This window comes from Leptonychotes weddellii, chromosome 10 (assembly GCF_054177405.1).
Source record: "Leptonychotes weddellii isolate Sample4059 chromosome 10, ASM5417740v2, whole genome shotgun sequence".
NCBI classification, from domain to species: Eukaryota; Metazoa; Chordata; class Mammalia; order Carnivora; family Phocidae; genus Leptonychotes; species Leptonychotes weddellii.
The window spans coordinates 11,900,102-11,912,667 of record NC_138378.1 but is presented as its reverse complement, the minus strand read 5'-3'; the positions used below and the strand labels follow the sequence as shown (position 1 = coordinate 11,912,667).

Genomic DNA, 12,566 nt, shown 5'->3' with positions numbered 1-12,566 from the left:
TGCCAAAGCTTCATCTGTAATCTAAAGGACCTCAGCAGGTTTTTAACTTGGGCATAGAACTCAAAACTAGTCATTGAAATACTTGTGGTTTGAAGGCACTGGGCCATTCAGTACCTTTGGTAATGTGGCTTAATCTAAGGGATCTGAATCTGTCAGCCACAGTCCTGTTGCAGGCGCTGTGGATTCTGTGTTGTACAGAGCGTGTGTTTTACTCACGTGTCTTCTGGTTGTTAACAGAAATACTGCTGACACCCTGTACATCAGGACCTCCAAGGAAATCACTGTACAAAATGACCCTGCACTGGGATTATCGGGAGTAAAGAATCATCGTCCTGCACACCCAGCTCTGAGGAAAGAACCAGCTTTGAACTCTGGGAAGGGTATTCCGAGTGATGTCATTTGAGCAGGACTGGGTTTGAAGTGGACATGCGATGTCTCTCTGTATTATTCCTCCTCCTGTGTGTCATGGAGTTCAAAACAAATATTTTTGGCATTCTGCCTCTTAGAGATGGGATTCTGGAGGTACGGAGTGTTACTGATCCCGAAACTCTCTTGTGTCCCTTCTTTCTGCCTGGCTGTCAGAGTGTTTCAGATAAATGTGGGCGGGCTAGAGAACCTCGGAGAAGCCCAGAGAGGCAAGGAGGTCTGGTTTCTCCAGTGGCAGTACTGGGTGGAGAGCACAGTCGCGGCCTTCACGTGTCCTTCTCACGACCAGATAGTTCTGTGTCCTCACCTGACTCTGTCCCGAGAAGTTGGCCTTTCTGAATTCTTGTCTTCTAATGATGGTGTTGAGTTGTTCCAGCCCTGTTCTTGACTGTCCTGGACTTTTTCCTGAGTAGGAACTTCCTCTGTCCCTAACTGTCCTGTAATACTTCACCTCCAGGGGCTGTCCTTGATGTCACATGGCTTTGCGGAAGGGACAGTGAGATGACAGTATTTAGTTGCAGCAGTAGCAATTTTTCACATGCTAACGTGCAGCCGAGTGCACTTTATTTAAAAAGTAATGGATAAATGCAATATTCTTGAGGTCTTGAGGAATGGTGAACCACATTCCCGGTTTTTGTCTGAACTAATCCGTTGGACACGAGCGATGGTTTTTGTTGTTGTTGAAAGTACTGGTGTCACCCTTTGCCTATATGGTAGAGCAATAATGCTTTTTGAAAATAAACTGCAGAAAACCCAAGGCCAGGTACTGCATTCTGAATCAGAATTTCGCAGTGTTTCTGTGAATAGATTTTCTTTTGTAAATACGGCCTTTAAGATATTGTATTATGTAAAATATGTACATACCTTTTTTGCAGGTCACAACAACTCATTTTTACAGAGTTTGTGAAGCTAAATATTTAACATTGTTGACTTCAGTAAGCTCAGTGTGGTGAGGCTACGCACAGACGTCCCCTGAATTTTGTGGCCTGGGCGAGGGCATGGTGGTCGGAGCCCCCCTCCCCCATGCTCTGGTGTTAGAGGCCTCTCTCTTTTCAGTCTCTTAATCTAAATGCTTTTTAAAAAGATCATTTGTTTAGATGTAGGAGTTTTAAATTTGTCTTTTAAATTCCTCTACCAGAACTAAGCACTTTGTTAATTTTAGGGGAAAGAATAGATATGGGGAAATAAACTTTTAAAAAAAGATAACAAGAATTTTAAAAGATCAAGCAATTTGATTTAAAAAAGAATCTTGGATTTTAAGTGGTCCATAAATTAAACAATAGCAATTCACGGTATTTTGTTTTTTAATCGAGTATGTTGCCTATTCATCCACTGTAGGAGTGCTCTAAGGTTTTGGTTGCTAGGACCCAAATCCCACATTGAGATCTCAGGAGTAGACCCCTTGATGTGTGTTTTCTAGTGTCTGCTCGGTTGTCACTCGGAGGCGGCACGCTCCTTGTCCCTGAGAACCGGAACAGCCGCCAGGTGGTGTCTCAGGGAGCTCAGCCTCCAGGGCGGCCGGGTCTGCAGCTTCTGAGCTGCGGTCTGGCTGAGCGAGTGCCTTTGCACTCCCTGCCACCGCCCCTTTCTGCTCTTGCCAGGCTTAAGACACTTGTTCCAGTCCGTTGGGAATAGAGAAAAAAGTCAATTTTAGTTCCTTTTATCTGGTTTACTTTATTAGCTTCAAATAAATAGTTGAATGAAATTGGATTTTAAAATGTCTTGTGAATTTCAAAGGTCTCTGGCTAGCTTTGGTGTCAATTTCCTAGCAATAACCGAGAGCCAGTTAATTTTTCTTTTATTTCATACATGTTTAGCCAATTTTTCTAGGTGTCTCTGAAGGTAAGATCGTTTAATTTCTTTGACTTATGCATAAGTGAAACCTGTATTTCCAGAACCACCACTGGAACAGATTTGGGTTTGACACCCTCTCCCCCACCTCCTGGTTAAAAATAAATCGAAGATTGTAAATCCATCAACTTCCATCATAGTGGCCTGTACTTTTCAGATAACATATCCTCCTGTCTGGAGACAGAGATGTAGCTGAGTAAGAGTCTCGGTCTTTTTAGATAGAATTGTGTCACATATCTCTGAACCTTTCTTGTTTTAAGTCATGTGTGTGGGGAGAAACGGAATGGTGCTCTTACCTTTCTTGACTTTTAAAAATTACAAACAAAAAATACAAAGTTTTGTGATTCTTTTCCTCAGTCCCAACTCCAGGCTAACTGGAAGGCAGCACCCCCTTTTTATATGGGAAAAAAAGGAGAAAGTTTATTATAAGTTTTTATATTTTCTACTTGTTCATTTTATTGGTGCAAACTTAAGAATTTGATTTTCTTTTAATAGATGCCGTCTTTTGAGATAATTTGTTTTTACCTTTATTGCCCTTTTATCTTTTTTGGATACTTCTCTTTGTACTCCTGCTGCCTACCTCTCCTTACCCCCACCCCCCACTTTTTTAAACCTTGGTATTTGTTTCATCTGCTTTTAGAATGTGCGATATTTCCAGTACCTACTTTTTTGCTGAATCCAAAGATATATAAATATAAATATATATATTTTATAAAGATCAAAATGATATAAAGGAGATACGTTTCTTCTTAAAAAAAAACAAATAGAAATTCATTGTTAATGTTCATATTATGATGCCACTTTTCTAAATCATGCATCTTGATGGAAAAGGTGTAAATATCAATCACCAGGACTGCTTAGTTAATTGGTATTTAATATCTAGGTGAGTTGGGGGTATGGGGTGGGGGAGTACAGAACGTACTTGGCTTGCTGTCCTCGAAAGGACTGCCAGTTGTCCATATGCCTGTCCAGTTCCATGCGTTTTGTTCACGAGTGGGGGCGTCATAGGAGTAAAGCCTGTAGGACAGACGAAACCCCCTGCTTCGGGGGAGCAAGCTGCTGTTGAGCTCCAAGGTCAGCTGTTTAATGAGCGAGGTGGTTTTTTCTTTCCTTCTTTCTCTCTCTTTCCAATGTGTGGAATTTCGATGATGGAAATGTCATTCTGAGAGCAATATTTAAAATTCTCAGGAATTGACTTATAGTATTGAGAATGAATTCAGTTTCAATCAAGTTTACATTAAATGTTGCTTTTAAAAATCTGAATCGTTCTTTACACTGCAAAGAATCCAGACCACATGGGATAACTTACGAGATGGTTGAGTGGTAAGCTCTGACGACTGCTTTGCTGATCATTTTGGATGTCATTGTAAATAAAGGTTTCTATTTAAAATTGAAGCCTAAGAGCTTCTTTCTCTTTTCTTTTTTTTAAATCCCGATTGGATTAAGGAATCCTGTTTCAAATTATTCTAGCAATCTCTCTAAGGTTAACAGAACGCTTGAAAAGCACAGAGCTGTTCTCAAAGGTGAGCACTTTGGGGTCCTCTTCACCGTCTGTTTGGTGAGAAGCACATCAGGCTGGGTGATGGCCGAGGAGGGAGGGTCCTCCTGTTTCTTGCTCCTGGCCTCTGACTGCTATCTATCTTTGCCGGGCTGGACAAGCTGGTGCACAGAGAGGGGTTGGCTAATACGGTGAATTGCTTTGCAGTCAATGAACATTTTAAAAAAAGTGAGGTCCTGAAGCGGGTGTAATGTGAGACTTACCTGCAAGGTTCCTGGAGTATGATAAATTTTTGTCATTAATTTTTACCCATCTCTTCCCCCTTGGAAAAACCTAAGTGTCTCCTTCCAAAAAGGTGTTGACTGCGTTTTTAAAAAAACCAAGCACACCAAAAAACTCCCAAGAACGGCCTTTTACAAAATGTTAAAGGTTACCTCATATGAACTGCTGGTCGTTGGTTGGGACTTTGAACACTGTATGACAATACTTAGACTACAAAATTTCTTTACAAATACAATTTTGTTAAAACCTGGGACATAACATACATCAACTTCGTTTCTTTCCAGTACTTTAAAAAACGTCAGTTCTGGGACAGTTAACAAAGCAATACTGGCAGAAATGGTATCTGGTCAGGAATAGAAATGTCCACAACTGCAAGGGGTTTTCTTTACACTGGCCACAGACCATTTATTGATACCACCACTCTCGAAAATTGGGTTTTCTTACTAGATTCCCCTGCGAGTCCCCACGCTGGTTACACGTAAATAGTCTCCTATGTACAGTGAAGTCCGTTTCTTCAGAGACAGCCTGCATTATGGTGCTCGATGAAAGTCCCCTCTTCTGTGCTGCTGACTCCTTGTCGAACTCGGCACCGTTTCCAAACGTCCGCAAGTTGCGTCTGTCCTGCTGCAGCCTTAGGTCCTTCTTTGTGACGAACCAAAAGAACAAGAGGATTTAAAACGGGGTTGTTCTTCCCCTAGGATTTTAAAAAAAGTTCCAGTGACTTAACACCGTTGGGGGAAATTTCCAAAGAAAATCTTTTTCCTTTGGAAGCCTCTCAGAGAGGGTTAGTGGTGACCGTTGGATCCGAAAATGCCTTTTGTGCAGCTGGTGAGGTATAATCCAAAGCAAAAGCAGGGGCAAAAGTGGACTTCCTGAAAATTCACGGCTCCCGATGGCTGTCTTCCAGAGCGTGCCATGCTGACGGAAAGCAGGTCCCGTGACTCAGGCCCCCCTGGCCAGGAGCACAGACCCGCCTGAAATGGGTCGGTTCGGTCAGATGGCGCCTCTGGTCTGGAGGCCTGCTGGCTGCTTCTAACCTTCCCAGCCTTCCCACAGCTGTCCCCTGCGGAGCAAAGCAGACTCCTCTTAGTGTCTGAGGAAGCAGCCCCGACGCGGCTGAGCGCGCTTTGCCACAGGGGAGAACTGCCAGGGCCCTGAGCAAGGGCCTGCTCCCACCCGGTCACCCCGACTTCCAGCGGCGGCTTGCATGCTCCGTGGCCGGCGGAGGCTGCACTGGGGACATGACCCGAGAGATGATGTGCTTTAATTCTGGGAGCGCCAAAGAACTGCTTGGCCTGCCCATTAGTATTGTCCTAAGAAGCCACAGGTGGTTTCTGTGCAGAGAAAGAAGGGAGAGCACAGATGGGAGGCTGCGCACGGCAGCCACCAAGGGGGTCCGTCGGCCTGCATGGTAATCTAATGTCAAATGAATGGCCAATGTGAATTAAAAATCCTCACACATATCTGCGTGTTTGGATTTTCACGGTGAACTGGAGGATCCAAGCCGCATCCCACTGGTGCCGTTCCCTTTAGACTCAAGGTGGCCCCTTTCAGGTCGCCCCAGTCTCAGCCCTTCAGCAGCCTCTCTGGCGCTGGAGGGAGACTTCGGGGCATGGATATTTTGGGGGCCATTTCATGAGGCCGCCCCTGCTGCTGACATGGACCAGTTAGCCCTTCTGCAGCCACAGCCTTCGAGATGCCTGACAAGTATAACGTTTACACGCTTCTCAACCTCTAAGGACTACATTGAGTCTTCCAGGCCCAGATGATGCTATAGAGAACAAGCGTGTGAGACAAGGTATTAATCTAAAACACAGACCTTCCTGCTCCCTGCTCGTGACACGAACAGAGACAGGATTACGAAAGAAATGGCATGCACACAGAACGGCTTCGGCAGAACGAAGCAGGGCAGACCAGATCTCTGTTTGTAAATTGTTTCCTCTACTCACAGCGATTTGGAAGAAGGTCTCTTCATCTCTGGCCACTTTCGACGCTGAAACTGCCTAAGTTTTCGGGTGTCAAAAAGAGAGGGCGTGTTAGCCTCACCCAGAAAGAGCCTCCCCCTTCCCTGGTGGGCGCTCCAGGCCCCTGGCAGACCAGAGAGCGGGCAGGGCCTCAGCCTGGCTCGCGCCACCTCAAGAGGTTGGACCACAGGATGGGCCAGCCTAGCGGAACGGTCTCGGGCTTTAACAACAAAACCAGGTACCTGTATTGCTCATAGCTTCCTCCATCTTTAAGTCCTAAATGAGACAGAAATGAACAAAAGAGAAACTGAGTTTGGGGCAAAAATGGCACCAACAATGACAACTGCTTTATAACTGCCTTTCTTTTCTGTTTTTGTCATTCATGACGTTGACAGTGTCTCCTCGGGCAGGTGGAGTGGCTGAATCCTGACGTGAGTGTTCCCTGAGACTCACGTAGCCTGGGGATTGCCTGTCCTCTAATGTCACCAGCTGAGGCACCCTGATGTATCCGTTCAACAGTAACCTGGGGCGTGGTCCCGGTCGGGGAGGCAGATATAGGCAGGGACACCTATGCGACAGAGGACAGGAAGCCATGGGCCCCGAGAGCGGGGCAGCGGGGAGATCCTGCGGCTCGGCTCTGGGCAAGCTTCCTAGAGCATCGGCGGCCTGACCAAGCGTGTGGGCTTTGGGATCGGCCGGCCTGGTCGTGTGACTCCTCCCAGACGGTTGTCACGGGGTGATCAGATACTGACTGTGAGACCCGTAGCACGGTGACCAGCACAGCGTGATCGAGGCGCGTCGGGACTTAGAGCAACACAGCGCTTGGTGCATGTTAGGGAGGGGCTGTTGTACCACTGGTGAGGATTCACCAGCCCCTGGTGGTGCCCGGCCCTTCGGACTAGACTGACCCCCGACATTCCTTCCAGCGGTAACCCTGCTCCCCACAGGCCCCACGTCGGAGCGCCTCCTCACCCAGGTCCATGTTCCGAGTCCGGGGGTTGCACTGCTTGTAACCCTTGCAGCTCCTCAGCTCCATGAGCTGCACATGGAGCTGGTTGAGGACGTCCCGGTCCAGTGTATTCACCGCATTCATCAACTGGTTGGAACAGAGGTTATCAACAAGGTGAGCGCAGGGACCCCCACCAGCTTCCACCACCGAGGGCACTTCCTCCAGGCAGGTTGGGAGCAGGGGTGCTGGGGGACGGGGGCCTTTACTCTGCAGGAGCTGGAGTTGGGGACAGTCCGGACTGACTCGTGCCCTCTCCCCCAGGACAGAAGGACCGCTGTGAGCGGCGGCTCCGGCCGCTCGGTGTGGCCACTCTCCCCTCTAGCTCCAGGCCGTCATCCACAGCCCCTCAGCGCCGCCTGACTGCTAAGCTGCCACTTGCGGAAGGGATGGGGAAGGGATGGGTCAGGGTCCTGGGTCCTTGCCCACTCTGGGAGCTACTGGTGACTAACGTGCACGCTGTGCCACCCGCTTGTGTAAAATACGGGGATGGCCTACCTGGGCAGAAAGACCGGCAGCCTGTACGGTGGTTAAAGACCAAGTTAAAGACCAAGAGAGTGGGGCCGCTGGCCTTTAAAAGTCAGGTTTCGGATAAAATGACTAGAGACACCGAGACTGGACAGACCGAGGCCACACTGCTGGGAAGCTCCAGTGCAGAAGAGCTCAGTGGGGACCGGCCGTTTCAGAGGGGACACACCCAGGCCGCTCACCAGAGACCGGTGGCACCCATCTTACATGTTCTGGGCCACTGGGCCCATGTCTTCCAATGATTAATACTCGGAGACACTTAGGCAAGTGCCCGGCACGTCGTGAGTGCTGGCTGTGGCCCATTACCTGTGTGGTCCCCGTAGGCCCCCGAGTGTGCAGGGTTTGGTCTGACCCTCGGGACCCCCCCCAAAGCCCTCCAGTTCTAGGAGCCTTCACACTTAGCCCTAAAGGCTGCTTCACCACTGGCAGGTGCCTATAGAGGGAGAAGCCGTTCAAGACCCAGATTCCAGGGGCAGGAGGACGGAGGCACAGAGGGGCCGAGGACGCACCGAGTCCCTTCTGAACCCCCTCCTCCTGCCTTCGGGGCTCAGGGGGACTTGGAAGATGTGCTGCCACTTGCTCAGGGGGCCCCCATCCCCGCTCCTGCAGCCTGTGTTGTGTGTACCTGGTAGGGATCCGTGTTGAGATCAAAGTACTCGAGGAAGCCCGTGGCGAATTCGCAGAAGAGGAAGTTGTGGGTCTCGTTGATGGTCCTCATGCACCAGTAGGTGTTGTTGTTGGCGCTGGTGCAGGCGCAGAATGGCCCCACTGCCAAGGGAAGGGGGGGCCGCACCCGGTGAGCAGCCCACAGGAGTTCCGCCTGGGACCCGGGGCCCCCTTCTGCCCCCAGGGCTTGTGACCCCCGCAGTCCTGGGCCGGGGCCGGGGCGGTCCCCGTGCGGCCCGGAGCAGCCCTCCCGCCCGTGCCTGCCCGCTCGCTCACGTGTCCAGAGCGGCGCCGTCTGCCAGTGCTGGTTGTCGTGGGTGAAGCACGTGAGGCCCGGCATGCTGCACGTGTCGTTGTTCTGCAGGCGCTTGAGCAGCTTGCGAAGTTTCTTCTTGCGCTTCTGCTCTCGCAGCAGCCACACCTTGTCCTTCTCCTGCAGGCCCTTCCTAGGGGCACACAGGGCCACACCCTTCACACCTCCCTCCGCCCCCACCTGCAGCCGCCTAGGGGTCCGGGACCCTGAACCTCTGCTCTTCCTGCCCGAAGTGGGGCGCACTGCCGTGGAGGGTCCCCCAGGCGAAGGACCCCTGGCCGAGACCCACTGCGGGTCTGAGGCCGCGCTGGGGGCCAGGCCGAGGGTCCGCCCCTGCAGCCTGCTCCGCCCCCGCCCCCCTGGGTAGGACCCCCTCCTGCCACAGGGGGGCGTCGGAGAGCCGCTCTGGGATCCCGCCTTTTCAAGGACTGCCGCGTACCCCGCGGGGAAGGGTCAGCACCTCTTTCCTGCTCCTGTTGGCTTAGCTCTCCTGAGCCTTAAGCTGCCCTTACCTGAAAGGATGCAGACTGGAGCCTTTGTGCTTGAGGCGGCCTTTGTGCTGGGGGTGGTAACTGTAACAGACCCCGGGTGGCCGAAGCTGCTTACAGGGCAGCTCCTGGGGAGGGGCGTGGTGCAAACCGCGGTCCCCTGGGACCCCCGGCCCGCTTTCTGGGGCAGTGCTGGGGTGGGAACCACCGCCGGGGCGGCAGCTGCCTGGCTGGCCGGCCCCTTGCCCTGGAGGCCAGCTGGGGGGCCCTGGGTGGGTGTAAGTCAGCAGCACTGGACGCTGGGCTGGCATCTCCAGGTCGGGTGCCCCCCCGACCCCTGCCCACCGCACGCTGGCTCAGGGCCAGCCTTTTCTGAGAAGGGGGCACACTGGTGCAGGAGCCACTGGCCACCTGTGGCTCTTCCCATTTACATCAAAGCGCAAGTTCAGTTCCCCGTCACCCCGGCCACACTTTAAGAGCACAAGAGCCCCGCGTGGTTGCTGGCTGTCATATTGGGTGGCGTAGACGCAGCCCGGCTCCAGCGTCGCAGAATTTCGGCTGGACAGCGACCCCCAGGCCGCAGTTCCCCGAGTTGGCAACGTGGACCCTGGGCCAGGAGGGCTGCTTCTGGAAGGGCAGTCCGCACAGGCACCTCCCCCTCCTGGGAACCAGTCCCGCCGCCCCCCCCGCCCAGCAAGAGCCTGCCTCCGTGAGCAGGTGCGTCTGGCCGGCTCCCCGGGCCGCGGTCTGTGCCCACTGCAGGCAACGGGCATGTGAGTGCTCACTGGTTTTTTGTTCTCCCTCTGAGGGAGGAGACAGGGCTCTAAAGATCCTGAAAGGAGCCCCGGAGGGGAGGCTGTGTCCCCAGCAGTGTCCTGCAGGAGCACAAGGGGCCTTTCTGGGGTGTCCTGGCTGCTCTTCACTGCCTCCTCACCTGATTTTGTGACAGTCACATTCCTCGGGCCGCTTTTTCTTCAGGTGACCCCGGACTTCCCGCAGGTTCTTAATTTTGTTCTGCAGGGTTTCGATCTGAGGCAGAGAGCAGGAGAGGAGGCTATGAAACTCTGGGGCGCTGGGGGAGAAGGGACGGCCTGGGGCCGAGGGGCCCTGGGTTCCACCTGCTGAAGGGGCCAGGCTCGTGAGGACCAGCTGAGCCCACCAAGGCCTTGTCACCCCCAGGCTCGTTGAGAGGACCGGCTGTGGCGGGAGCATCTGTGAGTGAAGCGCGGTCCTGGAAGGACAGTCCTTGACTACACTGTCCTCCCCTGCAGCCTGGAAGTGGCCTGTCAGATGCCCGAGGATCCTGGGCAGGCCTCTGTCCCTCCCGGGGTGGCTGGTGGTCCTGCCCAGCTCAGGGTGGGGGGAGAGTGCTCCTGGCCCAGAACCTCCTCACCTCGTGGTCGATGTGCAGCTTGTGATCTTTCCAGGCCTGCAGGGACTTGTACAGATCCAGGTCACACTGGACCGTGTCGTTCTCGAGGATGTAGCACCTGCTCGAGAGAAGGGGCCACGTGTGCTCTGAGGGGCTGAGGGGGACCAGCCAGGGGCGCGAGGTGTGGGCTTCCACCCACCCCCAAGGCCCCAGCTGCCCCCCACACCCCTGCCCTCCGCCTGGACTCTCACCGGTGTGTCACTTTAATGGGGTTGGGGGCTGAGTAGTCTGGAAGGCCCCCGGTGCCACTGAAGTCTCCGCCATCCTTGTCGTCTGGGTCCTCAGGGGCCCCTGGCCAGTGCCGCTTGGTAAGGTTGTGGGGCTGGGATGTGTCGTCCAGGCCTGTGCGGTGAACCCCGCCATCCATCTCGATGGCCACCGAGCGGATGGAGCGGTTCCGGGCATAGCTGGTCTTGTACTCTGTGGGCGTTGGCGGGTGGTTGGGTTAGTGGGGCTGGACAGGCTGGCCGGTCCCTCCAGGCAGCGGCCCATTGATCCCGAGACTTGAGGGCTCCTGAGACCTACCTGCTCAGGAGGCAGGACCTGGAGGGAGCCCAGTGGGAAGGACCACACGATGATTCAATTGGGAAAAACTGAAGGCCCAGAGCTAAGGAGGATGTGGCTTGAGATGATGCCCAGAAAGAGCCATGTGGGGACACATGTGGTCCATCTGTGTGATGGAATGTTTGGCCACAGAGGAACGAGGCCATGATGTACGCTACCATGTGGGTGGGTGTCCACCACACGACGCTCCGTGAATGCAGGCACGAGAGGTCCCATGTTTTATGGGTCTATTTGTTCAGGATGTCCACAGGAGGTAAAGAAACCAAAAGCAAGTTAATGGTTGCCATGGGATGGGCAGACAGTACTGGGGTTCCCTCTTGGGGGTGATGGAAGGTTCTGGAATTAGAGGTGGTGGGTGCACTACACTGTGAATGTAGTACATGCTTCTGAATTGTAGACTTTAACGTTGTAAAAAAGGTAAATTTTATGGTGTCTGGACCTCACCTCAATAAAAAAAGAAAAAAAAAAAACGAACGTGGATATAAAATCATTAAGTAAGGAGATTAAATCGGTAATCAGAAACTTCCCAACAAACAGAAGTCCAGGACCAGATGGCTTCACTGGTGAGTTCTACCAAACATATAAAGAATTAATAATACCAGTCCTTTTCAAACTCTTCAAGAAAGAGAGGAGGAGGGAACACTTCCAAACTCATTTCATAGGCCAGCATGACTCTGATATCAAAACCAGACAAAGACACCACCAGAAAAGAAAATTATAGGCCAGTTTCCACATGAACATAGATGCAAAATCCCTCAGCAAACCGAATTCAATACATGAAAAGGATCAAACACCACGATAAAGTGGGATTTATTCCAGGGATACAAGGACGGTTCACCATCTGCCAACCAAGCTCTATCGTGATACACCACATTTAACAAAATGAGGGATAAAAATCATAGGATCATCTCAGTGGATGCAGGAAAAGCATTTGGCAAAATTCAACATCCATTTATGATAAAAACTGTCTGATAAGGATGAAGTTAATATCCAAAATAGATAAAAATTTATAGAACTCAATAGCAAAAACCCAAACCATCTGACTAAAAAACGGGCAGAGAATCTGAGTAGACATTTTTCTAAAGAAGACATCCAGTTGGCCAAAAGGTACATGAAAAGGTGCTCAGCGTTGCTCATCGTCAGGGAAACGCACATCAAAACCACAATGAGCTATCCTCTCACTCACACCTGTTAGAATGGCTGTTACCAAAAAGACAAGAAATAGGGGCGCCTGGGTGACACAGTCGGTTAGGTGTCTGCCTTTGGCTCAGGTCATGGTCTCGGGGTCTTGGGATCGAGTCCCTTGTTGGGCTCCCTGCTCAGTGGGGAGTCTGCTTCTTCCTCTCCCTCTGCCCTGCTCATGCTGTCTCTCTCTCAAATAAATAAAATCATCAAAAACAAAAACAACAACAAAAAAACAAAAACGAAAAGACCAACATGGATGGACCTAGAGGATATATAAGGCTAAGTGAAACAAGTCAGAGAAAGACACATACCACCTGATCTCACTTATACGTGGGATCTAAAAATAAACCCAAAACAAAACAA

The 12,566-nt window shown here is 51.6% G+C and overlaps 2 protein-coding genes across 11 annotated transcripts in view; one reads left to right on the top strand and one right to left on the bottom strand.

The window, feature by feature from the left end:
* The window catches only part of NCOA3 (nuclear receptor coactivator 3), a 134,817-nt gene extending 131,145 nt beyond the window's left edge, over positions 1–3,672 (top strand). For all 7 annotated transcript variants that reach the window (XM_081832613.1, XM_081832612.1, XM_081832611.1 and 4 more), the window contains one exon: positions 238–3,672. In XM_081832613.1, coding sequence (XP_081688739.1) covers positions 238–249 — 12 coding nt within the window. In that variant the 3' untranslated portion in view covers positions 250–3,672. The remainder of the gene's footprint in view (positions 1–237) is intronic.
* Positions 3,135–12,566, bottom strand: part of SULF2 (sulfatase 2) — a 103,672-nt gene continuing 94,240 nt past the window's right edge. For 3 of the 4 annotated variants that reach the window (XM_081832614.1, XM_081832616.1, XM_081832615.1), the window contains exons 12-21: positions 10,646–10,874; positions 10,416–10,512; positions 9,957–10,051; positions 9,047–9,106; positions 8,498–8,667; positions 8,181–8,323; positions 6,994–7,117; positions 6,264–6,297; positions 6,007–6,060; positions 3,135–5,120 (exon numbers count right to left, since the gene is read on the bottom strand). In XM_081832614.1, coding sequence (XP_081688740.1) covers positions 5,090–5,120; positions 6,007–6,060; positions 6,264–6,297; positions 6,994–7,117; positions 8,181–8,323; positions 8,498–8,667; positions 9,047–9,106; positions 9,957–10,051; positions 10,416–10,512; positions 10,646–10,874 — 1,037 coding nt within the window. In that variant the 3' untranslated portion in view covers positions 3,135–5,089. The remainder of the gene's footprint in view (positions 5,121–6,006; positions 6,061–6,263; positions 6,298–6,993; positions 7,118–8,180; positions 8,324–8,497; positions 8,668–9,046; positions 9,107–9,956; positions 10,052–10,415; positions 10,513–10,645; positions 10,875–12,566) is intronic. The other variant, XM_081832617.1, reaches the window with a different exon arrangement.